At 36.4% G+C, this 27,552-nt stretch overlaps 4 protein-coding genes across 7 annotated transcripts; 3 read left to right on the top strand and 1 right to left on the bottom strand.

Moving 5' to 3' along the window:
- On the top strand, nt 254-4,408 carry LOC109727773 (peroxidase 3-like). The gene is made up of 4 exons (XM_020257949.1): nt 254-623; nt 715-906; nt 1,041-1,206; nt 3,648-4,408. The coding sequence occupies exons 1-4, from the start codon at nt 408-410 to the stop codon at nt 4,052-4,054; spliced, it is 981 nt and encodes a 326-aa protein (XP_020113538.1). The 5' UTR covers nt 254-407; the 3' UTR covers nt 4,055-4,408.
- LOC109728278 (NPL4-like protein) lies at nt 6,977-11,399 on the bottom strand. Its single transcript, XM_020258649.1, has 2 exons — nt 10,070-11,399; nt 6,977-7,488 (listed from the first exon to the last, which is right to left on the bottom strand). The coding sequence occupies exons 1-2, from the start codon at nt 11,087-11,089 to the stop codon at nt 7,234-7,236; spliced, it is 1,275 nt and encodes a 424-aa protein (XP_020114238.1). The 5' UTR covers nt 11,090-11,399; the 3' UTR covers nt 6,977-7,233.
- Nucleotides 13,845-20,989, top strand: LOC109728136 (cyclin-L1-1). 4 transcript variants are annotated; one of them, XM_020258473.1, is made up of 9 exons: nt 13,845-14,097; nt 14,885-15,037; nt 15,124-15,239; nt 15,352-15,492; nt 15,737-15,906; nt 18,990-19,254; nt 19,832-20,216; nt 20,597-20,632; nt 20,734-20,989. In XM_020258473.1, the coding sequence occupies exons 2-9, from the start codon at nt 14,956-14,958 to the stop codon at nt 20,802-20,804; spliced, it is 1,266 nt and encodes a 421-aa protein (XP_020114062.1). In that variant the 5' UTR covers nt 13,845-14,097; nt 14,885-14,955; the 3' UTR covers nt 20,805-20,989. The 4 variants fall into 4 exon arrangements, with proteins under 4 accessions (XP_020114062.1, XP_020114060.1, XP_020114061.1 ...); XM_020258471.1 differs by having other exon boundaries at nt 15,158-15,239; XM_020258472.1 differs by having other exon boundaries at nt 14,885-14,997.
- On the top strand, nt 22,277-27,067 carry LOC109728239 (probable sucrose-phosphatase 1). The gene is made up of 9 exons (XM_020258605.1): nt 22,277-22,484; nt 23,127-23,208; nt 23,843-24,142; nt 24,234-24,335; nt 24,444-24,638; nt 24,742-25,020; nt 25,272-25,458; nt 26,633-26,679; nt 26,761-27,067. The coding sequence occupies exons 2-9, from the start codon at nt 23,149-23,151 to the stop codon at nt 26,851-26,853; spliced, it is 1,263 nt and encodes a 420-aa protein (XP_020114194.1). The 5' UTR covers nt 22,277-22,484; nt 23,127-23,148; the 3' UTR covers nt 26,854-27,067.

Below are 27,552 nucleotides of genomic sequence, written 5' to 3' on the forward strand. Positions count from 1 at the left end.
ACCATGCAAATTAGGCCCGTAATTTACGCAAAAGGTTCCACGTACACATTTTAATTACACTACATGGGTACGTACGTAGTGTGACAAAAATATTAATATTAATTAATCAAAAACCACAAGCTTCATTACCATATACCATATTAATGATGCACAATTATATGTACATTGTACATATAGTAATCATGTGGGGCAGGGTACGTACTACTCCATTTTGTGCCTATAAAAAGGGGAGCATTTTGTGCTCATTGTGGCCACAAACCTCTCTCACTTACCTTAGTTACTTATTGTACGTAGGAATATATATATATACATATATATATTAACAACACAAACGCACAAATTAACACATAGTTTACACTACTTTGGGGTTTGGGTTTTGAGTTGGGTAATATTTGGGTTTAGTAGAGATGAGCTCTTCTTATGTATTGCTACTAATCTTGCTTTATACTTTCACTACGAGCTCCGTCGGCGCGCAGGCCGCCGGCGTCGAGAAGGGCTTCTACAAGAAGAGCTGCCCGCAGGCCGAGCAGACGGTCCAGAGCATCGTGTGGGATCGCGTCGCGAGCAACGGAGCGCTGCCCGCGAAGTTCCTGCGGATGTTCTTTCACGACTGCTTCGTCAGGGTACGTTGTATTTACATGTCAGGAATTGAACTCGTGACCTTTCAGAGATAGGGGGGATCATGCACGATTTTACATATGTTTGCAATTCTAGGGTTGCGACGGTTCCGTCCTGATCGACTCGACCGCGAACAACACCGCGGAGAAGGACGCGACCCCTAACAAGTCGCTCGCGGGGTTCGACGTGATCGACGACGTGAAAACGGCGCTGGAGAAAGCGTGCCCTCAAACTGTCTCCTGTGCAGATATTGTAGCACTAGCTGCAAGGGACTCAGTTTCCTTCCAGGTAACATATTCATGTATGTATATATATGTGCACAAACCAATTGAATTAAAACCACATTGATTAAACTTAAACACTAATTAATTAGTTACTGTTTAAGTGTAATATTATGAGAGAGCTTCTTGATTAATTTGTAGTTTAAGAAGCCAATTTGGGAGGTTCAGACAGGGAGGAGGGACGGCACGACATCGCAGGCGTCAGAGGCGAACGCGAACATCCCTTCGCCCTCCTCCGACTTCACGACTCTCGTCAACGATTTCGCGAACAAGGGCCTCGATGTCAAAGATCTAGTAGTATTATCAGGTACTTAATCTCGACCCTCCAAGCATTACAAGTCGAGTTAGCTATGATCATCTCTACTTAACAATATGGTATCAGAGTTAAGCTTCTAAACTGTCGTGCTCCTTGGTCTTATGAAAAAGAAACCGCATAATTGTTGATATATCAAAAAATTAATGTTGTCAAAATCTTAGCCAAATGTAATGTATTTAATTTGGTGATATCAATTTCTGATATGCCGAGACGCTGATGTGTCACATATAAATTAACCTATAAAATACAAACCAATACCCATAAAGGCAGTTAATTAAAGATATCATTAGTCATTTAACTATACATCAATACATCATTTAGATTGGAAACTAGCTAATTATGCTTAAAATTTATAAATAGCATATATAATAATTGTGATCTTGTAGTAATAAATACCAAACACGAGACCGTGCTCAGTTATGTGCATGAAAAGCATAGCTCAACTAACAAAAATAATTAATGTCGGTAACGAATAAGGTGACAAAAAAAAAATAAAAATAAAAACTAAAAAAAGGACAGAGTAAGGTGGGCTACAAACTCAGTATCACTTCTTCTTCTTCTTTTTTATACCAAAGTACAGACATTCAGAGCAGAGTTCAAAAAAAATTACATCTTTATCAGAAAATACATATGTGTCAGTGAGAAAGTAAAAAAAGGCCCTATATCCTTATCTAACATGCGAGAAATTTAGTATCACTTTTAGCTTACACTACTGTGCCTTTTATTTTTTTTGCACGTGGCCCCTGTAAATTTTTATTTATAAGAATGGTCCTTATTTTGCTGTGCGAGCACCAAGAGGGACAAGCAAGTCGAACATTATAATTCATTTATCATATTTGAACATGATAAATAATTACTTGTCATCTTTGTAAACATAAATTTATATGAGCTATTTGCGAAAACAAAAAATTTAAAAAGAGGCCAAATGAAAAAGAAAAAAAAAAAAAAAAAAAAACCCTACATTAGTAGCTAAGGTGAGAAGCATATTTATAGGGTACCTCAATTGAGGCAAAGGACAAAACTGTACCAGATAATGCTTTAAGAACAATGATTGATCCCAACCCAAACTTTATCCTGTATAGTTTAATAATAGAATAGAATAGTTCAATGATTGAAGCAATTGAAAACTTTCTACCAAGTTAGCAATCAAAGATCTGCTTTGTTTTACTTTACAGTGCAGTACTATTTGATAAAGTAATATCTAAATAATACTTTTAAGACTTTCAACAACAAATGTAGAAGTAGAGAATTAAAATTTCTACTTTTATAGCCTCAAAATCTTAAAAGCAATGCTAGAAACAACTGCAGTTGAAAATAAAAGCAAAAGTTTCTCAAAAAGTGGTGAAATTTTATATATAGTCCTACGAAACCAGCTCGATAGGAATGGAGCCAATTTTCAACAAAAAGAAAGGGGAGAGCAAGAAATGAGTTGTGTTTATAAAGAATGGATGTCAACTAATATTTGACATTATGAATTACATATAAGATTAAAACAAGCAAATTAAGATATTCACAACAGTGAATTGAAATAGATATGGTTGTGATCAGTTTTAAGAGCAAAGAGATAAGCACATATGTTTGCTTGAAGAACCTTCTTTGAGGTTCCTTCTTAGACTTCTCCGCTTGAAACAAGTTCTTTTTTTTGTTTTTTCCCCCCCTCTTTAACTTGATTATCTAGTTTGGTGGCTCAGGTTTGGGTCCACACAACATTTAAAAGATAAGCTCAACCTTCATATTTCTTACTCAATAAATGTCGTGATCGACCGACACAAGTCGATTCGACTCGATCGAATCGTGTTAAAACTAATGAGTGAATTAATGTACTCATAAGAGTTTTATAAGATATTACTAGTACTTCCATATATAGTTTTTTCTAGGGACATTACTTGTGGAGGAAAAGCAATAATAGGTGGGTGATATATATGATATTGATGGTTGCTTGTTCTACAAATTAAGATAATTTGATGCAAATTAAGGCACTTAGGATAGACAAAGAAAGGGAAAAAGATGTGCATGATGTTGCTATAGTAAAGAAGAGGCAACAAGAGAAAACATATGTAGATCATGTGATGTTGTTGCTAAGTTGGTGATGATGTCAATTGATAATGAAAGTGGTGGTTGTGATTTGATTGATTTGATCAATCCTTTTCTAGTGTGGTTGGGAAAAGCATATGTGCAAAAAAATGAGGAAAATGACACAAATCAATTACCTCAAATGAGGGGACCTCAAAAATTCACAGGCATGGATGGATACCTCTCAAAAAAAAAAAAAAAAAAAAAAAAAAAAAAAAAGCCTCAAACTAGTTCACCCATTTAATTTTAATATTAAAACATACTCAAAAAGAAGTGGGTGGGCCTATTTATATGTTGCATCTTTTAAATTTTATTTTATGTAATTTTAAATTTAGGATATATATTTGTATATACTACAGGTGCCCACACAATTGGAGTGGGGCACTGCAACGCATTCAGCAAAAGGCTCTACAACTTCACCGGAAAAGGGGACGCCGATCCGTCGCTGAACGCGACGTATGCGGCGTTCCTGAGGACCCAGTGCAAGAGCCTGTCGGACAACACGACGACCGTCCCGATGGACCCCGGGAGCAGCACCGACTTCGACAACCACTACTTCGCAAACCTCAAGCTCGGGCAGGGCCTCTTCCAGTCGGACGCTGCCCTCCTGACCGACGGGCGGTCGACGAAGGTCGTCAACAAGCTGCTCGACGCGGGCGACTTCCTCGACGCGTTCAAGAACTCGATCCGGAATATGGGGGAGGTCGGCGTGCTCACCGGATCGAGCGGCGAGATCCGAAAGAACTGCAGGGTGGTGAACTCATGAGAGTGTTTGATCATGCACCTCTTCTTTGTTACTGTGTTGTATTTGTTTGGTTCATTTGAGTTGGCTTGTGGAGGGAAATAATGCCATTGGTGGAAAAAGTAAAAAAGAAACAAAGTAAAAGTGTTTTTTTTTTTTTTTTTTTTTTTTTTTCAGTTTGCTAAATGGGCCAACTCCTTGCTAAGTAAAGAGGGCCCATTTGGGTCTGTGTTTGTTGTATTTCTATGATTCTGTGTCTTTGTTATTTTGTTATTGTTTGTTGTTTTGTTTAATTAATTGTGTTTACTTGTTTGTACTTGAAATGTAAACAAACAAGCATGATCTACACATAAAGCCTCTAAAAAGTTATTTATTTGAGTTTCTGTGGTTTGAAAAAATTTTGAATTATAAAGATGACATGATAAACGAATCAGCTGATAAAATCCACTATCCTGTCACATATTGGCCATGACATGATAACTGATGCTGATCATCTTTTGTGAGGAGTATTATGACTTGGAAATTAAAATTGAAGTTCAGTGCATCAGCATTAAAATTTGATGACCTAAATAAATATTTTTCTGACAACTCTTATTTATGACTTTACATGGCTATGGAGTCTCTCTGTTCCTTAACAAAGTGAATGATACACCCAAATTGACAATATATCACCCAACTGGGACCTAACAATGCTTGTAGCACATGATATCTAGTATTTTTTGAGACAAAGATAGTATGTTATCCGCTTCATTTATTTTTTTAGAAATAAATTTAGCTGAAAATGTGAATCATTATTATCTATAATTTAATAGGATAACATATTTTACCTACAAAGTAATTAACTTATTTAAAAAAAAACGACTTGAAGACCAAATATGATATTCATTTTATATATTTGATCACACTCCTAATCAACTATATTTCTCCAGTTAGCTAAAAAAAAAATATACCGAACAAAATATTCATACATTCAAACAGAACCTTAGTATAAACTTTGGTAAAAGTTGTGGAACTGATGCCACTAAACTTGTAATCTATTAAGCAAACTTAAATGTTTGTCGATGCAAATTTGTGATCATCAATATGTAAAACCCTTCATTCTCAAGAATATGAATTAACATTTTTCTTAACTTACAATTTCGAAGTAATTGAGCAGCAAAAACTATCCTCCTCAATTTAACCTCCTAAGATATTATGCCCAATTCATACTCTTACCTCAAAAGTGGGAAATAATACTAAATACTTTGGAACACTAAAACATAAATGTAATATGTTGTTCCACTATACTTTTTACTTCTCTGTATTCAAGTACATCAATGGAACATACTCACAGGAGTTCCTTTAAGGTGCTTCCTACGGAATTTTTTTTGGTAGTAGAGTCTCTCTATTACAAAGAATTAATTGATACAGGCCAATTCAGGAGATTACCAGCCATATAATTGTTCTCATTGATATGTTTAGGACATTGAGTCATTGTTTAGGACTAATCAATGGAATCTGTTGACTCTAAACATTCCACCAACCACTCCAAGAGCATATGCTTCACCTTCATATGTGGTCCAAGCAACAAAGATCAAGTGGGCAATAAAATAAAAGTAAGAAAGATAGAGAACTTATCTGAACTATAGACCATTTTGAATTTACTAACTTACCTTTCAAAAATTTGATTTTACTGGCCTAACATTTCAATTTGTTTGATTTGAGTCGGTCAATATTATTTTGACTTCAAAATTTTAGCTGATTTCTTACTTTAATAAATTTATAGTTTTGAGAATTACATAAAGTATACTAACTAAACCTACAAATTCAAATTTTAAAGTCAAACTGACATTGACTAACTCAAATTAAACAAATTAAAAGGTTGGGTACTAAAATTAAAATTTTAAAAGGTTAGACAATCGACTCAAAATTGTCCACAATTCAGATAAGTTCTTCACATTTTTACTAAAAATAAAAGACACGGAATTATGTAATTTTTTAATATTATTTACTTATTAATCAAGTGATCTCAAAATTAATAACTTTCGACAACAAATATATGGCATATTTGAGACCACTTGATCACTAGGTATGTCAAAGAATCACGAACTTTGGTTCTTAAGAATTTTAAATACCATAAATCATGTTTAACAACATCGATGATCGATTCAGGTGCGGCATGGAAATATCTAGGACTTGGTGCTTCAAGTATTCTCCCTCAGTTCCTATTTCCAGTATCACTTAAAACTCTGAAGCCTATTTCATGATTGGGTATGTTTTCATGCTTCGTAAACTGATCACATCATATTTTGTCCCAAGAAAATAAATATTAAATTTTCAAGCTGAAACCTCCGATATAGAAAGATGCAGTACTTGCAAGATGGTCAAGAAATTGTACGACTCCAAAACAAGTAATGTTATATGCACAACCATTGACATGCGTGCCAATTGCCAAATAAGAAACTGAGGTCTTGTTTAGATGTTAGAATACGTTATTCGATAATAACTTATTGGATATGAGGATATTCTTATGCGATCAAAAGGTAGGAGTTTCATTTTGGCTCCTTAAAAGACCTTGCTAGCCATGATTTGACAGAATAACACATTTCCCCTACGAGGCGATTTATCTTATTTTGAAAAAAATAACTTGAATACCAAATATACTCCATCTAGACATTTGACCACGCTCCTAACTTCCAATCACAATAGAAAATCCTCATAAAGAATAGGATATTACTAACTAACTTATTCTGGCATTCAAATGGGGCCTAATGCAATTCAAGGATAGTTTAGGCTCATGGACCATGGTGGAATCAACAAGTTTGACATTACTCTAATCAAAGTAATAAGTAAATATAAGCTACATATAAATGTATTGTACTGTCCGAGGAACTCCGACATCCAAGCTCATCACAAAAGAATAATAAGTGAAGATTCATCCCCAATTTGTTGCAAGTATATCCCAGATTCAGGAGGAAATAGAAAAAATCTTCATTTCATATGCCTACTCCTCAAGATTATGGGAAAGAGAAGCGGATCAAACCCTTTATGCCAAGATTGATAAATTAAATTTATTGAAATCTAAGCAAGATAACTATATCTTAAACAGTCGCATGCGAACAGCAAACTATAGTTTAATATTAATAAAGTTAACAGCATTAACAGGAACTTTGTACCGTCTTTTGCCGCATGGCATCATCATTATCATCATCAATGTTGCTTACTCATGAAGAAGCAGCCAAAGATTCGATCAGAAGTTGGTAGCCTTCAGATACAGGACCTTGCTTCTGTACACACTCCGCCAGTGCGGGGACGTCGGCATTCACGTCTAAGAACCTAGAAAGTAAGAGAAGCAAGTGAAAGTCGGATATCCGCTTCACAAATGGCAGGTGCTTTGTCCGGTCCAGGTGGGTCTTCAGCGCCCTCAGTGTTACCATTGTCATTCGATTCTCTATGGGAAAGCTTGATGATAATGGACCCTGCATACATGAACATGTCATTATTAAGCCCTTTTAATTGTTAAGCAAAAGTAAAGTTTTTTTTTGTCCTATTTGGCTAGAAGCTGCTAGAAATCTTGATAGCACTACCAGCATCAGTCTAAGAACTTTTAAGCAGTTTGGATGTTAGAACAAGTTGTGCAGTGATAAATTGTGCGCGGTATATAGATTTTCCTTTCGTGGTTGTAGGAGTTTGATTTTACTCCCTAACAGGGTATTCACAAATGCAATCCACCAACAAGGAGATTTATCATATCCTGGGAAATAAGGTCTGAAGGTCTTGTCTATTATGAGATTTTAGAAATCATTTTATACTCCCCACCAACCAGTCATCATAAGCTCCATAAGGAAATGAAAGTTCTAAGACTAAATATAACTTTCTTGTGTTACCATGATCATTACAAAGAGACTATGACACTTCATATAAGCTATAAATTAAGGGCTCGTTTGGCATCGTAGCCCTTTTTCTTTTTTCTTTTTTTAAAAGCTAATTCTACATAATTTAATATTATAGAGGAAAGACTTCCGTCTTGTTGCATCCTAGCCAAGTGATGGATGGCAATTTATTTAAAAAGGTTTTGGAACCAAAATATTCGAAGTTAATATTTTTTTGTCGCCAAATAAACACATTGAATGTAAGGATTGCAAACAATCCACCATTCCCTACTATATTATTTCATGTAGAAATCCTATTTAAAAAAGGGCAACAATATCAACAAGGCCCAACAATCCTGATACTAAATTCTGAAAACCTTCAAGAAAACAAGATTGGATATTTGATTCTATCGAGATTAAATAAGTTCTACCAAATCAAGAGTCTAAATCAGTTGACAACTTTTCCACCTATAACCACAAGTTCCATAAAGAGTACCCATTCTACAGTATCGGCACTATACTATTGATGCTATAGTGCCACATCAAAACTACACAGTATGAAATCATTGTCATACCGCATGGTGCCGGTACAGTTTTATAGAGGATTTCTTGCTTTGGAATCAACCAAATCCCTTGAAGATTAGTTAGAAGTTAGTTCTTATTGATATCTCAATGCAAGAGAAGAAGCTTAATTAAGCTATTTACATATCAACGATGAACAAGTTGCTATCGTCCACGGTATTGCAGAAGATAAAAATCGATTAGTTCATGGACACACTCAAGGACTAGGTGACGATGATGCACTATATTAGAGTACCAAACATAAGGACTGCAAAGAGGACAATGGCATAATCATTAATGATATAAAAATACAAGTATGAGGAGCTACGCAAATTCTTGCATATGCTCGAGAACAAACTGATAGCAATTAAATAATGAAAATTGACAAAAAAAAGTTTGGGAATTATAGAAGAAACTTCAAAAGACCATGAAATCTTTGCTCAACTAATAGTATATTTAGCAAAATTTGAAGAACTTTGTTCCAACCAAAAGTTTGTTTCTGAGTTTGCAAGAGTGATCAAGAAAAGAAAACATACAAGCAGCAAAATTCAAAACATTTGTCACATAGGTTTTTGTTGAATTATTCATCTCCCATGACAGCATAAATGTGACTCTCACTTGAATATTGGAAGATGTTTATCTGCATGCTTACTCTTCAAAGCACAACAAGTTCACAATTCTTCCAGATGATAAACAGAATCATTGTCCCAAGCACATTAAATGACCGGAAAAAAAAAAAAAAGATAAACCAAGCATAATTGCAATATTGATATATTACATTCCTCAATTTAGATTGAAATTGCTAGCTTCCAACAGTTGTTTCTACTTAAGGTCTCAGCAACAGTATTCACTCTTAAGTAATATAAACAAGTGTTTTCCATGTACAAAGCACTATCAAAGAAAGCATTTCTTTCAAATACGAGAAATTAATTGAGGCATATAAAATTAGGAGGTTTTCCTAAAATTTGTGAAAGGAAAACCCTAAATATATACCACAAGAACTGCTGTGAACATTTACTTTTACTATTAATAAAATTACACATGACAACAATGAAGTGTCTCAATGTAAACTAATCGAACTAATCTCATACTGTATTTTGATCCGCACCTCTTTATTTTTTAGACTTAAGCCAGATTAATGGCCTTCAACCAACATGTTAAGTTTTCTCACTCGAGATTTCTGAACTTCTATTAGGTGAAAATTGTTCATTTCTTTCTGGATAGAGAGAGAGGACAAAGAAAGTGAGGATAGTGATAAGCCACACGAAGAATTTGGGTTGGGATATTTTGATCGGAGCAGCAATCATCATGTACTAAGTCTTACGTCTCAAGAAACACTTTGTCTATCCTCTTCAACTTTTGATGAGCTCTTTTAGCTGAATTATCAAAATCTACGCATGTGCAGAGCCTCTTAATTCAACTCGATTCCTTATTCCTATTTCTTCCTCAGCATGAAAGTTCGAAATATAGGATAATGCAGAAGCAACCTCTAAAATAGAGTATTTTCAACCAAACCAAAACACCGTAATGTTGATTCATAACAATGGTGATCCAAAGGTAAGAAGCATCTCATAGTGCGAGCACTAAGCAAAAGATGAAATTCCAACATTAGAGAGCTGAAACTGACCTGGTGATCCGCGATCTTGACGGGCACCAAGAAGAAGTCGTTGTCGACCTCCCGCGTGTCCTTGCCCCCGACCACGACATCCTTCGTCATCCTCGACAGCCGCGGGTCGTCGTCCTCCCCGAACTCCGTAACAAAGAGACCGTCCTTGAACAGCTTCACGCAGTTGTCGCTCATCTGGAAGGCCTCGAAGTGCACGTCGGCGGAGGCCGCGGCGCCGCCGTCCTCCGCGACGACCTCGAGCTTGACGACGGCGGTGACCCACTCGGGGATCCCGCCCTCGGCCTGCAGCTCGGCGGCCTGCAGCACCTCGCGGCCGGAGAGGGTGTACTCGCCGGTGGGGCTGGCGCGGCGCCCGACGGCCTGCGTGAACACGAAGCCGACGCGGCGCATGCCGAGGCCCGCGGCGATGGCCTCGACGAGGGCCTCCTCGTCGGGGTCGCGCATGAGCAGGAGCGCGTCGGCGGCGCCCTGCTGGGGCGGCTCGTAGATGAAGTCGACGGCGACGGCGCCGGCGGGGCCGACGCGGCCGTAGAGGAAGCCGCCGCGCTTGGCGGCGAAGGCGAGCGCGTCGGCGACGTAGAGCTGGAACGCGTGCGCGGCGTCGCGGTCGAAGGACGCGGCGGAGCAGTGGGGCTGCTCCTGCCGCGCGACGCGGATCTGGCGCGCGACGAGGTCATCGATGGTCATCCTGCGGCGCCCGAAGGAGCCCGCGGGGGAGAAGGAGCGTGGGGGAGGCGGAGGGGCCGCGGCGCGCGGGGCGGAGTAGGAGAGGTAGAGGATGGAGCCATGGGCGAGGCCGAGGGAGGAGAGCGAGGCGGCGGGATCGGAGAGGACGAAGACGGGCTTAGGGTTAGGGTTAGGGTTAGGGTTAGGGTTAGGGTTTTGGAGGAGGAGGAGGTTGGGGTCGGGGGAGAGCGTCTGGGACGCGGCGGGGACGCCGAGCTGGGACTCGATGAGGGAGCGGAGCGTGGCGACGGTGACGCGCTCGAGCCCGTCGCGGGTGCGGATGCGGATGATCATCGTATGCTGCGCCGCTGCTCCTACGCGTACCCCGCAAAATGTACCCAAAAGATTGGCGCAGATCGTGAACTCGGGTTTGCGCTCCAGTTGCTTTTGGTTTCTGGAGGAGGAAGATGAATAAATAGATATAAATAAATAGATAGATAGTAAATTGGGTTGATCTGGGAGAAGAAGATGAGAAGGAAAAGAATAGATTCTTTGTAGTATGGTAGCAGTAAAAAGGAGAAAAGTAAAGAATGTGGTCGGTGGGTTTGGAATAGAATGTTTTTGCGAGTAGGATTTAAAGTTGGGACTTACAGATGAGGAGTTCTCCAGACCAAAACCTGAAAAATCTGATAAGAATCTATCTCCAAAACTTAAAGTCTTATCCAAAGCATCTGCTTTTAGAAAAAAAAATAAAAATAAAAATAAAAAAAATCTAGAATACAACAATTATTATATTGCTAATATATAGGGCGTGTTTGGTTCGCTTCTTTTTTACCATGGAATCGGAATGGGAATGAGTGAATCCATTTGTTGGTGTTTGGTACGTGAAAGTCCCATTCCAATTCCGATTCCTAAGTGGAATAGGAATCGCTCAATCACCCCTTTTTTCAATTCGGCCTAGAAAGCCGGATTGGAAGTTGAATCCGGACGGAATGGATATTTATTCGGATTAAATTTATTTTTTCAATTTTTTTAATTAAAATATGAGTTAAAATTTAAAAATTAAATATATAATTTTAAATTTTAATTTGAACTTAAATTAAAAATTAAAATTTAATCAAGTATTTCGAGTCTAACTTATGAATTTGGATTTAAATTAAATTTTAATTTATATAAAATTTACTCAAATTTTATTTCAAACTTAAATTAAATTTATGAATTCAAATTCAAATTTAAATTATAATTTTAAGTTTGAATTTGAATAAATCAAAATTTAGTTTCATATTTTGAATTATCCACTCAACTTCAAAGTTTAATTTTTTTAAAAAAAATAGATTTAAAATTTTGACATTATTTCAAAATTTTGATGTAAATTTTTAATATTTAATATTTAATTTGAATTAAATTAATATATTATAAAGATAATGTTAGTATATTATTTTAATTACGTTTTTGTATCCATCTGAACCAAACACCAACAATAGGAATGATTTATTCCGATTTCGATTCAGGTGATGAACCAAACAGAATTAGATAATGAGTCATTTCGATTCTGATTCCAGCTTATTTTGATTCCGATTCCGATTCCGACTCCGACTTCGAACCAAACACGCCCATAGTATTTTCAACCAATCAAATAACTTTTTAAATTTATTCATTCTATCATAATTTTTTTAAAAATATTTTTATTTATTCTATATTTTTCTCTCAAATGAAAAGAAAAAAAGGAGTGGTTTACTGGTTTAGAACAAAAGTGGGGATAATCTATCAATGAATCCTTTTTAAAAGGCATTTTTTAATGTGAGGATCATTTAAGCTTTTGCCTTTTATAAATAATTATTTAAAATTTAAATTTTTTTATTTTTTTATTCATGTTTAATATTTTGTAATTGTATAGCACATGCTATGCACATTATAATTATTTTGTCATTCTTTAGTAAGCAAAAGAATAAACATGAATTTTTTGTGGTAAGAAAAAGAGGGTATGATTTTTTTTCTTTTTACTATGACTTATTCAGTACAAAAAAAGGTGAAAGTATGAATATAATTTTGTGGTAGAAGAATAATTTTAAATTTTGTTGTGGATGTGGATTCTATTTATCCATCAACTAAAATTTAAAATATATGTTTTTATATATAAATATAGACAGATAAATAATTGTCTAAATTTTTAATCTGTCATCAATTTACAATAATAATTAATATTAGTCAGCTATTCCAAAAATAAAAAAAAAACCACACTTGTGAGAAAAGTGTTTTGTCTTCAAAATTCAATATTGCAGTAAAAAAAGATTAATTCTTAAGCACATGTGTTAATTACCTGAGTTTTTACTTGAATTTTTATTTTAGTCGAATTATAGTTTAATTTATGAAAATTTTATTTTTTAACATTTTTTTGTTATTTTAATAAATTCAGTATTCTAGTTAAATTAAAGCATTTAAAAAGTCAGCAAATTCATCAAATAAAATAATAAAAATTTGTTGAATATAATACCAAAGTCAAGCTCTGAAGAGTAAAGACATAGAAAAACAAAAAATGCTTATATAATCACTTTATCTTTTATCTTTTTTAAATAACAAAAAAATAAAAAATTAGAAACGAAAACGGGTAGAATATGAATCGGATAGTACCAATTCATATCCATATTCATATTTTTATGTCAAATTCGCATACGGATTTAGATATTGATATCAGATACTAAAATTTAAATTCATATCCGGTAAAAACAAATTCGGATATGAGTCAGATATTAAACGAATACATATATGAATTAAATATTTAACAAATATATATAGTTATAAACAAGAAAAATCAATATACATGTAAATTTTTTAATTTATAGAAAAGTTAGAAAACTGTAAAAAAAAAAAAAAAAAAACGTGTTTCAGATTCGGATTATTTTTGAATCTGATTTCGAATCGGAGGAACTTTAGCGAACCCGAATCCGAAAAATATTCTAGATCGAGACCCAAATCCGGATTCGAGTCCGACAGTAAAATCCCAACCCATATCCAAAAGATATCGGATTCGGAGTCGGATCGGATATTTGCCGACCCGTTTTCGGTTTGATTAATCCTGGCTCGGTCGAGTCGGGTATAATCGAAACGAAACCTTCTCCGTCTCCTTTCTTCGCGAAGCTACGGAAACCCTTTCTCCTCTTTTCTCCTTCTCGTTCCCCGCGCCGCCGCCACCGCCAACGCCGGCGACGGCGCCCGCGCCGGTGAAGTTGACCCCTCTATCACTCCTGCGTGTGCGCGATCGAAACCCTAACCCTGTTTCTTTGCTTCCGATCTCTTTCGCATTGGGAGGCGGCGGCTAGGGTTTCTGGGACCCTGGGTCACAAAAAGAGGAGATTCGCAAGGTGAGCTCTCGTTTCTCGCTACGACGGACCCTGTGTTGTCTTGCTTTGCTAGATGCTCGAACTAATTTGTCCGAAAATTGGTTTGTTGTTGATCTTTTGCATTAAAGATGCACGTTGGTTTAAGCATGAGCGTGTGTTTGTGTTGATGTTTCATTGAGAGGGAATGGATTAAAGAGATCTAACAGGATCTTTGTGAGAAGAAAAGGTGGACCGGTTTGTTTACTACCTTTAATTTCTTACGATTAATATGATTGTTTAAAGTAACTGGAATTAGTAGTAGACGATGTCTCTAAGCCAATATATAAAAAACCGGCGGTATTCGTGAGTCTAATATGCAGTGAAGGGCGAATTTGAAGTTTGCCTCATAAATTTGTAAGATTTCACTTGATTGGCCTTGTTAAACAGTTCATATCTGAATGGGAAGTGAAATTTCCAATTTTGTATGGACTCGTTTGTAGATACTCAGGAATACAGCATGAATTGTCAGCTTCTAACTCTCATTTGGTTGATTTTGGGATGAATCAGACAGCAAATCCTATCTTCCGCACCAAATGGGGCCTTAGAGTTTAATTTTGCTTCTCTTTTCGTGCTCGCACATTGTGATGGAAGATACCGATTCCGATGTCATTATGTGCTATTCGAGCAGCTCATAATCTTTTTGATGCAAAACTTATTTTTTGTATTCCCTGATCTTCCGCTTCTCTTCGTTTGTCAATATGATTGCCTCCCACAATTCTCCAGTCCACAAAAAGTTTTATCTTCACATATTCTCTTGTTTCGTGGACAGGATGATATACACTGCCATTGACACCTTCTACCTCACCGATGAGCAGCTAAAGAATTCCCCCTCAAGAAAGGATGGGATTGATGAAGAAACAGAGACCACGCTTAGGATCTACGGTTGTGACCTTATACAGGAGAGCGGCATTCTGCTTCGGCTGTATGCTCTTCTCTACATTTCAAACTTAATATTCTGAAGATATTCTGTTTGTTGATATTCTATTTCTTGGTGTTAGGTTCTTTCAGTTCTTTATTTGGTGCATTCTTTTAACTGCCACAGGCCTCAAGCTGTGATGGCCACAGGGCAGGTTCTTTTCCATCGGTTTTACTGCAAGAAGTCTTTTGCTCGATTTAGTGTGAAAGTAAGGATCCAAATATTCTTTGTGTTGCTACGTCGATTCTCCTTTTTGTTTTCTTTGTAATGGAAATTATGATGGTGGGAACTAAGATTTGTGTGTGGGTGTGTGACTTCAGAGGGTTGCTGCAAGCTGTGTTTGGCTGGCTTCGAAGCTGGAGGAGAGTCCAAGAAAAGCAAAGCATGTCATTATTGTCTTTCATCGAATGGAATGCAGACGGGAGAACCTGCCAATAGACCACTTGGATGTCTTTTCAAAGGTAGATTTCTTTTCTTCTATTTTCTATGTTATTCTGCAGAAATACTAAAGTTTGCAGCTCTTTTTATGTTTGGTAGTTTCCAATATAACATTTTGCTGATTCATAAATTTACATATAGACCTCCATAATCTAGCCTTTTGTTTAGTCGTTTTCTGTTTGTGCCGTTTTATATTGCCAAAGCAATGTGTGCTTCTTTCGTACTATGTCACATTCTGAATTTCTGGTTTTTTCATCCTTCTTGTAGAAATATTCAGACCTAAAGAACGATCTGATTAGGACCGAGAGACACTTGCTGAAAGAAATGGGTTTCATTTGCCATGTCGAGCATCCACATAAGTTTATATCAAACTACCTTGCAACACTTGGAACACCTCTGGAGTTGAGGCAGGAAGCTTGGAATCTAGCAAATGACAGGTATTTCTTCTCAGATACTTCACTAATGTGCCAGTTAGACTATTAGATGGTACCTTTAGATTATTCTGTCAGATGCTTATGTGGACAGACTTTCTTACATTTCTGATTCCGTTGTTTAGTGAAAAGGTCTATCTGATGTCAATTGTCCATACAAATATGTATTTCATCTCATCGCAAGTGCTAACGCTTTAAAACTGATTTATTGTAGAGACTCCATGACTATGTTGCTCAATATTGGAGGGCACAACATTTACCCTTAGACTTGAGTTGTCGGTCACGGGTATGAAACCCACTTTGATGTGCCTGTCACCATGGGTATCCTATGTGCCATGGTTGTAACTAGTAAAACCATATATTCTTAACTCTTATTCTTACATTCCCGATGCTATCGTGTACGTATGAAGTTTTGCATGGTTAGAGAAGTATGTATTTTCACTTTCCAGCATGTTAATCTGCTTGTCTACGTCTTAGAATTATCACGGTAATGATGGAGAAATACTTGCTCTTGCAAACAGTTTCATATCAAGCTTGTTAGAAATCTTCTTGTCTTATTAAATTTTATTTTTATGTTCTGTTCTATTTGTTTGAAGCATGATATGCATGTCAGTTTTGATATGTTTGAAGTGCATTTGTATTACAATAATGCATTACAATATAGATCAGCAAACCTGGATATTTCTTTGATATGGATAAATGTGTAAAGTTGGCTAGCATGGTCATTCAAATTTAAGTTGCAAGTCTTGTCAAGGAGCAGGTTACTGAAAAATCTTCCCAAATATAGTTCTTCATGTGATGCCCGGTTACTTGCCCTAGGGATAGTGTGAATTAGTTGCGTAAGGACCTATCCATTGGGATCATGCAATTCCACCATACCCTTGGGTTTATATTTCTGGGATACACTTGTTATTTCTTATCTACTTCATGGAATAATTGATCATGCATTGTGTTTTAGGTGATAGGGCCTAATACCTGACTGAACACTGCCTAAAGTAATTAAGATTCTGGATATATTATAGTGTATGTATATTTGCATGTCCTATATTTTTTAAGCTAAAGATTCAGCTAGATGTTTTTCAGTTTGGTGGTCTTCATTTTTGTATTACATTGGTTATTTATCACCACTAATTTGTCTAGGGCACACAATCTTGTTTGTTTGGCAAAACACAATACGAATTTGAAGCTTGACACAACCCATTAGGAATGGTAATTGGGGGGATCTGAAGAAACTACATCTGAACCTTTACATTATTGGAACTAATTTAACTAGCGGCTTGTGCTTAGATTCCAATTATGCCCAATTAGTTTCGTGTTGAGTATATGTAATGGTTCGACGTAACTTAGACTCAACTATGTCGCAACTTAAAGGGGGATTCAAAGAGAATATAGGTAGCTCTAGGGGTACATTCTTTGTAGTGGAGTGTGCAGGAATTTTCTGCTCACTGCTGACATGGCAGTGATTCAACGGTTGTATGAAAGGTAGAATATCATTGAAATCTCTGTTTTTACCCAAAAAAGAGTCTAATTAATTGTCTAGATTTTGTAGATGAACTCAACCCATTCAACTGTTGGATCGCTGCCACGTCAACGGTGAGCAGAGAATTTATGCACATTGGGCTACAAAGAATCTGCCCCAAAGTAGGTGGTTAGATGTTATTGGGTCCGACGAGGAATAGAAGTCCCAGATAATTAGGTCATGGTTGCAACATTGTTTGTTACATAATTTTGAATAGCTTAACATCGTACTTCGTGATAGTTTGATTTGTATGCATGATGAATAGTTTGATGAAGCACGTACTTCTGCAATGGAGTTGTGTTTCAAAACTAAGACATCATTATGGCGGCCGTGAGTTTCCAACTTTTATCTAATGGTCTGTAGCCACCATGAGGTCGAAAAGAAAGTGAGGATACAATATGGTTGAAGGAGTGGCAAATGCTTAGAAAAAAATGGTTATTCCTTATGGACTTTAAAGGCCATAGCTTGAATTTGGTGCTTGTTTCATATTGGATCAGAGCTGGTCTTGTCCATTTGCATATAATGATTGTGAAAAGAAAGCACATATGAATTGAATGAAATTGATCAATAGTAAGAACTTAATTTTTGCTGTCAACTTTTGCACGAGAAAGGCATAACCTACCTAATGTAGTGTCTAAATATTTGACAGGGAAAAGAAGAATTGGAAGAAAGGTAGACAAAGCATGTAATATAGTAGATTTTGGTGTTCAAAATCTGATCTATGTTGTAGTACAAGGAATGGTGATTGACAAATTCTAGCTGTGGAATGCACCTAGAAACTTCTGAATATGAAGGAAAATAGGGGGGGCAAAAAGGAGGTCAACATGGCCTCTTTTGAGTCATATGTAGGTGAATCTATTAGGTTGCACAACTTTGTTTAGATATAAGGCTTAATCTACCAAAGAACTCTTCTTTAGTGAGCCATATGTTGTCATCACATTATTATGTTAGCTTGAATGTTTTCTTCTAGATGTTCTAGATTTTGGCAGTTGATTGCAAAAAAGAGTTGAATGCTCAGAATAGTTAAAATATTGGACTCTTCTGTTATTCTGATCATTATTTTCTGGTTGCCTACAACAAAATCAGATAGTAGAGGAGACGAGTGCCTCTTTTAATCCCTTCCTACATTGGGTAATTTTAGTTGGCTTCCCATTGAGCAATAACCTTGTTTTAGATATCGACAAAATCTTGGCAATTACAATTTCTTCGCCCCAAAGCATATTATTTGAAAGAAGGGGGAAGACATTTTTTAATCTTAAAAACGCTGTAATCCTTTTATATATATTGTGAATGGATGACAGTATGAATTGAAGTTTCCAATTTGAAAATGATGCTAAGAACTTTTCGATAATCTTTTAGATAAGATTTATAAAGAGCTCTGTGGACTTGTTTGAAGAGCTTCCTGAAGCAGCACGTACTGCAGCTGTTTTAAGAACACAGAATGTTTCACATCTACTCAAAGAATTAATTCGGTCGATCCTTTCTCAATCCTATTCTGCTATCCTTTACAATTTGGTCGTTTGTTTGTTGGATGGTATAAATTTTATGTGAATTGCCTTTTGTTTTGTAGCTTGCGGACAACACTATGTGTGCGATTTAAGAGTGAAGTAGTAGCGTGTGGAGTCGTATATGCGGCAGCTCGGAGATTCCAGGTTCCCCTGCCTGAGGACCCACCTTGGTGGACCGTTTTTGATGCAGATGAGGTGGGAATTCAGGAAGTCTGTAGAGTTCTAGCTCAACTATACAGCCTCCCCAAGGCACAGTATATCCCAGTTTGTAAAGATAATGATTCGTTTACTATGTTGAACAAGACACCTGATACCCAGGCTCCGAAGGTAAAACTGGAAATACCTTGCTAACTATTTTATTTGTGCATTGCATGAGGGAAAGATATGGCAGGATCCTCATGTAGTCATTGGAGATGACTGCTCTACTTTTGGAGAGGCATAATTTTAAAAAAAAAAAAAAAAAAAGACCAGATGACCTATTTCTTTGTTTTAATCAACAAAACAGGTTTGTGGGGGCAAAAAAAGAAAAAAAGAAAAAAAAAACTTCAACCTGTGACTGTGAAATTCTGTAACTCCCATCGACACGTGATTGTTGTATGACCTTAAAACTATATGTTTTTCCCCCCTTTTGAAATGCCTAGATGAGTTTGGGGTTGTTCGAGTCATTTGGCTTTCATTTGAGACCTTAGCTAAGGGTAAACTAATGGAAATTGGGCTTGGTGGTTCATTGAAATAGGCATATTGTTCGGACATAAATTTTTGAACTTTTCAAGCTTTGGGTGGTTATCTGCAATTGCACAACTTGTTCAGGGGTGTCTGGCATAGTTTTTTCCCATCGCATTCTTTTCCAACTCTTTTGGCGTTTGGTTGCAGTGCTTACGGATTTTCTTTTGCCTCTACTTAGGAAAGTCCAAATAACGGGACCACTAATGATTCGAGCACTCCCAAGGATACTGGATCAACAAAGGATGCGTTGATTAAAGCAGCCTTGGACAAATTAAAGGAGTCAAAGAAAAGCGAAGATGATGGCAAAAATGTGCCTGCTGAGCTTGATGGCAAGGAAGATTTGACAGTGAAGTCTAAGAGTGACTACAAGTTAGATGCCAGCATTGAAAGGGGACGGGAGAGAGAAAAGGAGAGATCTAGGGGTAGAGATCGCGATAGCAGAGGTAGAGAATCTGACCGTGATAGTAGAGGTAGAGACTCTGATAGGGAAAGGGAGCGTGAGAGAGAGATAGATAGAGACAGAGAGAAAGAACGAAGGCACCGTTCAAAGGACAAAGGCTCAGGTATACCATTGTATTTTTCTCTTTAAATTTTCTACTCATCTTGTTAGTGTGGTACTCAATTTGCTAAAGTGCAGAAAAGCTCCTATGTATATCTTTATTTTCTCACTGCCATCATATGAAAATTTAAAACCTACATTTCACCTTATTGACTTGTGAGGAAATTAATAAATATCACCAAATAGTAAGTGACGGAGTAGGTGGCATAATGAAATTTTGTGGTTTTAGCGTATAATATATAGGTCTCAAAAAAGTCGTGATTTTTACGGGATTCTTTACAATTCGGCCTATGATTACAATATGAGGAAGATTTATTTCTTTTTAACTCAGACAAATTCAATGGTCAGTAGTTTCACATCTGAAAATTCTCTCATTTTTTGCAGGCCATTCAGATAAGCTGAGGCATCATTCATCACGAGGTATATTAATTTTAATAACGACTTTTGATTTTATTAGAATCAAGATCCTTGTTTCTCATGCTGCTGTTCTTTTCCGTGTTTCTTTTTTCTCTCTTTCTCAGATCGCAGCGAGTACCACAGCGCACACTCGTCCCGTGACAAAGATAGGCACAGACACCACCCATATTCATAACGACCATCTATATGCTCCAGATTTGATTGCAATGAGGCTCCCTTTGTATCATTGTACTACGTGAAGTTATCACTGATGCTCGTATGTCGATGAATTAGCTAAATCTTTGTGATGAAAATATATGTAACTTATATCGGATGGCATTGAAGGTCCAAGAGTAACATGCAAACTTGTGCTTTGGTTGATGTATGGTGTATTTAGACTAAAAATTAGCCGACGGCGTATTAAATTGTTCTTGTAGTTCTTATAGCTGAAGATTTTCTGATCAGTTTTTTTGTCTCGTACTGAAAATGTTAATTATTTTTTTTGATTGTATGATTATGCAATCTGTTTGTGCAGGCATTTTAGAGGCTCTTTGGTTATTAGTAGTTGTAATTTCATGGCAGTTGAAACTACATGCAAATTAAAATTTAATATTTATTTTGATACATTTGAATTTAATTGTTATAGTTGCAACAGCATAAGAAGTTTAGGGTTTAGGTTTTAGGGTTTACAGCAGCTAGAATTGGGTTCAAATTGATGGCAGTTTGAACTGCAGTATTTGGATAGAGTAACTTTATTTTAGTAATTTTAAATAAAGGTAAGTAAGTAATATAAACTTTTTATCTATTTATGAGGTGATCTCAACTAAATTAATCAAAATGAACTTCTCAACTGCATATAATAAAAAAAATTATTTATAACCCCAGCGTTTTCTATTAAAGGCAATGCTGTTGGTGGGACTTAACATTTTACACTTTTTATCCAAAGTTTATTATTTGTCATTTCAGAGAGTAACTTATGTTTACAATTTTTACCAAAACATTTATTTGGATTTTTCTAAAATTTAGTATGGAGGGTGTAATTTGTAAGATCTACGCACTCTTTTGTACTCCAAATATAGTCTATCCCAAAACAAAATGGGGAGTATGAATAGTATGAATTTTTTTTATAACTAATCTTATCGATTTTTATAATTATAAAAATAATTTTTTTAAAAGAATAATTATAAAAATAGACCTTTAAATGCGGTGAATGATTCACCGCATTCATAATTTCTGTTTAGAAGTAGAAAAATAATAAAAGCGGTAAACCATTCACCGCTTTTACCATCGTAGAATTATAAAAAATAAAGTAAGAAAAAAAAAAAAAACAGTGAATGGTTCACCGTTTTTAAAAATGGTGAACCATTTACCACTTTTATAGAACTATATCTACGAATAAAAATTTAACAGGTTTATTTTTAAAATAAAATTTTAGAAGAGGACTATTGCACTAAAAACCCCGAATGGTATTGCTCAGTGCCAACACGCTCCTCCCCCAAAACGCGATTTTCCCACCGCACGCGCGCCCGCGCTCGTCCCAAAAGCATCTTCCCCCGCGATGCGATTCCCAAATTCCCCCCGTCGCGATTCGCCGTCCAAAAGAGCGCGTTGCGTCGCGCACTTTTCGAGTCCAAAGCGGTAGTTAGATGCCCATCATACATCTCCAGCGGTGCCCTCTCCTCCCCCTCTCCCTCTCCCTCTCCCTCTCCCCATCATCGTCTCCCTCTCCTCCTCCTCCTCCTCCTCCTCCTCTTCTTCCTCCGCTAGCCCAAAAGCGCTTCCTGAGCCAGCCAAAAGCTATACGCGCCGCTGCTTCTGCGTCTGCTTCTGCTTCGCCCCGCCGATCTGAACCTCGAACCCTAACCCTAGCTGCTCTGTAAGCCCCCCTCTCTCCCTTTTCGCATTCCGATTTCCACTATCGATTGCACTCTCTGGTAAAAGTTTTTTTGTTATTAGTTGTTTCGGATTGTATCTGATTGGATCGGTTTTGATGAGTGTGTGTGAATTGTTGTTGTTTCGACCATCTTATGAGCGTGTAATAGAAAAAAGAATTTGATTTTTCAGGACGAGGTTCTTTTGTTTCTCCTGATATTTCACACCTATTTCATCATATCTTTTATAGGTGAAAGTGTATGGGGACCCCCTAATTCCAATCAATCGAATTGGGGGATTTTGATAATTACTCGGTGATTATGTTAAAAAAATGTCGTGTGTCTAAGTACTGTTCAGCTAGAAAAAGTGCGGATTTTGGTAATAATCAATGACCAGTAGCTTCATTAGTTACTGATTTAACAAAATTCCCAATTTAATTGATTGAAGAAACTTAAAACCAAAAAAAAAGGGAAAGTTGAGGGGTGTCAGTGAAAAGATGTATTCAGAATGGCTTATTATTCAGTGAGAGGGTATCAAAATTTATACGGCATTCTCGTCGAATGTAACAAGCGTCAGTTCATCAGAAATTGTTCTGTTTTTCCGTTGATGTACTGAAAATTCTAACTTCTGGATCTTCATTTTGCAGGAACTGCACCAGTTGCACCAAAATGAATCGGCTGGATGGCCCCGCTCGCCTCATGATCGTTTCGGATCTTGATCATACGATGGTGTGGTTTGAATTAAAGATATATTACAAACCAGCCCTGCGCTTACGCCTTGCATTTGTCTTGAATAAGTTCAACCTTTTTTGCAATATATATATATATATATATATATATATATATATATATATATANATATATATATATATATATATATATATATATATATATATATATATATATATATATATATTGTTTAATTCATGGAGAGCAACAAATATGTGGTTGGAAGATGGTGTAGTTTTTATACCAAAACCTATCTAAGTTGAAGTTTCAGTAATAGATGTATAGTTACAATGACACTTTGTTCTTATTCATGAGAGTCCTGCAAAACTATTGCTTTATCGGACACTTTGTTCTTAGTCTGCTTACGTGATTTTAATCTTACAAACAGAATCTTAATTTGATTTAAGTAATTATATAAGCTTGCTGTCTTCCTTATACTTGCTGCTCACTTTCCTGTGAATTCAAAATTATCTGAAAAAGTCCGTCTTATTGAGATGAAAGCGATAAAAATATATGGGGTAATTAGAGTGATAAAGTGCAATTGTGGATCTTGGTATTTAGTCTAGAATTTTTATTTTTATTTTTAAATAAGACAGTTCCTGCAGTGTTCACTTCGTTAGCTTTCACCTTGCAGGTCGATCACCATGATCCTGAGAACCTCTCCCTGCTTCGCTTTAACGCATTATGGGAGGCTCTTTACCGCCAAAATTCCCTGTTGGTTTTTTCGACTGGAAGATCGCCCACACTTTATAAACAACTGAGGAAAGAGAAACCCATGTTAACGCCAGATATCACCATCATGTCTGTCGGTACAGAGATAACCTATGGCGAAGCTATGGTGCCTGATGATGGCTGGGAAGAAGTTCTAAATCAGAAATGGGACAGGAACATTGTTCTTGAGGAAACTGCCAAATTTCCTCAGCTATCACCCCAGGTGAAATTTCCGGCCTTAGTGAATACTTTTCTTTTTTCCAGCAATTTAATGAAAAGGTTTAACGAGATGTCTTCGATGCGTATAAATACAGTCTGAGACAGAACAGAGACCGCACAAGATTAGCTTTTACATTGACAAGGCGAATGCTCAAGAAGTAGTAAAGTCTCTTTCAGAGCTCCTGGAAAAACGTGGGGTAAGATAACTGGAGTGTAAGAATATTAATCTTGGTTTAGCAGGAAATATTTATCCAACTTCGTGGCTATAGTTTGCTGACTATTTTCTGTTTATTATTTTTGACCAGTTAGATGTGAAAATAATTTATAGTGGTGGAATGGATCTTGATATATTACCACAAGGTGCTGGCAAAGGGCAAGCTCTTGCATATTTGCTGAAGAAGTTCGAGTCGTGTGGGAAACGTCCCAAAAATACTCTTGTTTGCGGGGACTCTGGCAATGACGCAGAATTATTCAGCATTCCTGGTGTCTACGGTGTCATGGTAAGTTGAAAAGAAGGCCATATAGGCATTTAGTGGGTGAAATTCTTCTGCATGATTATGATTACTTCTATATAAAGTTGGTTAAATTCAATTATATTTTCAGGTCAGCAATGCCCAAGAGGAATTACTGCAGTGGCATGCACAAAATGCAAAGGACAACCCTAAGATTATTCACGCAACTGAAAGGTGTGCTGCTGGGATTATTCAAGCTATTGGCCACTTCAGACTAGGTCCAAATATTTCCCCAAGAGATAGTGATTTAAAGGAAGACAACATCGGGCCTGCTTATGAATTTGTTAAGTTTTATATGCTTTGTGAAAAGTTTCGCCGAGCTGAAGTCGAGATGTCTGACTCGCCTATCTCGAATCTGAAAAGTCTTTGCGTGAGTATACTGATTTCTCTTCTCTTCTTTTTGTCTTATTATGAATTTGGCTTTTCCATGATTTATGTTAGCTAACAACCTATGGATTTGCCATCTTGAAATGAAGATTAAACTATTGCTATTTTCATTGTTGAAACATCGCGGCGTGCTTATGAACTTCATCAGAAGCATAGATCAAAGTTTCATTCTGAGTGCGCCCTGGGTTTTTCTGAATTTTGTAAAGCTGATTAGTTGTTATGCGGGTTTGGTAGGATCCAACTGCAATCATTATTCACCCGTCTGGTGTTGAGCACACACTTCATGAATCCATTGATGCATTTGGACCATGCTATGGTGATAAAAAGGGTCAGAAATTCCGCATTTGGCTGGATAGAATGCTTACTTCACAGATTGCTTCTGATGCCTGGTTGGTGAAGTTTGACAAATGGGAGTTGGATGGTAAGTTTTATTGGTTTTTACTGCAAACGAATTTCTTATCTTTATATTTCCTGTATGATTGCAGTCTTTTATATATTGTTGGCTATTTCTTGTTTGGTGTGCTTTTTCACTAATTTATTATCCGTTGGATTACTTTGTTTATAAGTCTTTGTCTGATTTTAAGTTTATACCCTGATCCTCGATCAAATTTCTGAGATTGTGGGTAATGAGAAAATGAAACACTTTATTATGCTTGGAAGGATCTCATGGGCTGCTAATATGTAGACTATATTTTTAATCTTCCACATCCTTTCTTTACTTCTCTATGTATACCATATTTTTAATCTTTCACATCATTCATTAACCTGTTCATTTTTAAGTTTCTGCTTCAAAGTTTGTTACCCGTGATTTATATGTATTAAATGGTCATCTTATTATTAATATGTGGTGAGAGAATATCAACCTGAAGACTAGTCAGTGTGATAAGAAATGATAGATGCCTTTTTCATGAAAGTTAAAAACACGCAATAATGAACTTGATACATGTAAAATACTCTATTAGATAGCGATTTATATAATAATGGTGAATTAAAGGATCAAAGTAGTTTAGAATTTGCGTAGGTACATTATGTTGTAATTGCCTCAATGATCAGCCATAGCTGAAAATTTGATCCATGCATTTGGTTTCCAACTTGTAATTATCTCAGTTATATCTATTTGGGTTTGTCAGCGGTACTAGAGGATATCGAATTCCGTTTAAACAAACCACTAATTCTCACTATATGAGCGTCTCATAAACTCTTAATAATGAGATGTAGTAATTAATGGTAAAATAGAGGTAATACGGTAGGCTTCTTTTGTTCTCAGTTCGTTGAAATGTTGTCAGTACTACTCAGTGGCCATAAAAGTGGAAATTGCTTCTGCTCGACCTAAGATTATTTCGTACGTAATTGGCCAAAATATTTTTATTGACTGTAATTCATGATCGTTTCTTACTTAATAGATAAAAATGGCCAACTAGAGTAGGTTGTCATATATAAACAATTTTATTTGCTTATCTTTAATGTCATCATCTCATTTTTACTGGCGCACCTTCAGTGTCGTTTCATCAACTTCTTGCCATGTTTTCGCTTAATTTTTGTTTCCTCTCAACTTGCAAAACAATCCTCTAACGTTGAACGGACTCTTATTGCAGGCGAAGAGCGGCATTGCTGTCTCACTAGTGTCATTCTGAAATCGAAGGTAAATCTTCGACAAGAATCCTATCTCTTTGTTCCGTTATATCACCTTAACCTAAAATTCCTATTCATGTCGTAATTTCAGCCTGAGAACCCAGGTTCCTTTTCATCGTTGCACGTCCATCAGACATGGCTCGAAGGATACGCCGCGAAGGATCAACATTCCTGGATATTGTAGGCCACCCATCTCCCGCCGAATAATTTTCACCTTTCCGAGCGGAATAAGTATTATCCCTAATAATTTTGATCCTGGAGATCATATTTTTCCAGTTTCTGTACCGGAAACACTGTCCGGAGCTAATTTTAAACTCTGACACTCTTGTTAACTTGGATGTAAACACTTGATGTCTTGTAATAAGAGAATTAAAGGCACAAATCTACATTTTTTTTTCTGATTTTCCTGAAAACATTTTGGATGCTGTGTTCAGTTAACAAGGTGCCAAATGTTTCAGCGAAAAGTGAAAATAAAAACATGTTACCAATTTCTCAGAAAAAAAAAAAGAAAAAAAGAAAAAGAAAAAAAAGAACTTGGTATCAAAAAGGTAACTGAAAACTTGGCATAAAAAAATGTACAGAGAGTGCCCACTACTGGTACTGTGGATAAAGTGAGATTTTTCAGAAAAAAAATGGCTTTTTCTGTTTCTCTACGTTTTTGTTTTTAGACTAAAATGTTATGATACTTACATATCGAGTGTATTTGGTTGAATTAGAAATAATTTTCTCTTTTAAGTGAGTGAGTTTTATTAACCAGGACCAGGGCATTATGCAAATGAAACATGGGAATCTCTTTTCATCTTCTCTTTTTCAGTATAAGGGGGTATTAGGTTCGGGCCAGTGTAAAACCAACTGAAAGATTGTTTTTGGTATAAAAAATATT

The sequence above is a fragment of the Ananas comosus genome, linkage group 23, assembly GCF_001540865.1.
Source record: "Ananas comosus cultivar F153 linkage group 23, ASM154086v1, whole genome shotgun sequence".
NCBI lineage: Eukaryota > Viridiplantae > Streptophyta > Magnoliopsida > Poales > Bromeliaceae > Ananas > Ananas comosus.

What these genes read in the sequence shown, in the direction of transcription:
- LOC109727773 (XM_020257949.1), top strand. Translation starts at nt 408, where the DNA reads ATGAGCTCTTCTTATGTATTGCTACTAATCTTGCTTTATACTTTCACT. An exon ending in TTCACGACTGCTTCGTCAGG is followed by an intron (nt 624 to 714) that starts GTACGTTGTATT and finishes TTGCAATTCTAG; the next exon opens with GGTTGCGACGGTTCCGTCCT. An exon ending in GGGACTCAGTTTCCTTCCAG is followed by an intron (nt 907 to 1,040) that starts GTAACATATTCA and finishes ATTAATTTGTAG; the next exon opens with TTTAAGAAGCCAATTTGGGA.
- LOC109728278 (XM_020258649.1), bottom strand. Translation starts at nt 11,089, where the DNA reads ATGATCATCCGCATCCGCACCCGCGACGGGCTCGAGCGCGTCACCGTC. An exon ending in TCAAGATCGCGGATCACCAG is followed by an intron (nt 7,489 to 10,069) that starts GTCAGTTTCAGC and finishes TCATGTATGCAG; the next exon opens with GGTCCATTATCATCAAGCTT.
- LOC109728136 (XM_020258471.1), top strand. Translation starts at nt 14,886, where the DNA reads ATGATATACACTGCCATTGACACCTTCTACCTCACCGATGAGCAGCTA. An exon ending in TTGCTCGATTTAGTGTGAAA is followed by an intron (nt 15,240 to 15,351) that starts GTAAGGATCCAA and finishes GTGTGACTTCAG; the next exon opens with AGGGTTGCTGCAAGCTGTGT. An exon ending in CTGATACCCAGGCTCCGAAG is followed by an intron (nt 19,255 to 19,831) that starts GTAAAACTGGAA and finishes GCCTCTACTTAG; the next exon opens with GAAAGTCCAAATAACGGGAC.
- LOC109728239 (XM_020258605.1), top strand. Translation starts at nt 23,149, where the DNA reads ATGAATCGGCTGGATGGCCCCGCTCGCCTCATGATCGTTTCGGATCTT. An exon ending in TGACAAATGGGAGTTGGATG is followed by an intron (nt 25,459 to 26,632) that starts GTAAGTTTTATT and finishes CTCTTATTGCAG; the next exon opens with GCGAAGAGCGGCATTGCTGT. An exon ending in GTGTCATTCTGAAATCGAAG is followed by an intron (nt 26,680 to 26,760) that starts GTAAATCTTCGA and finishes TCGTAATTTCAG; the next exon opens with CCTGAGAACCCAGGTTCCTT.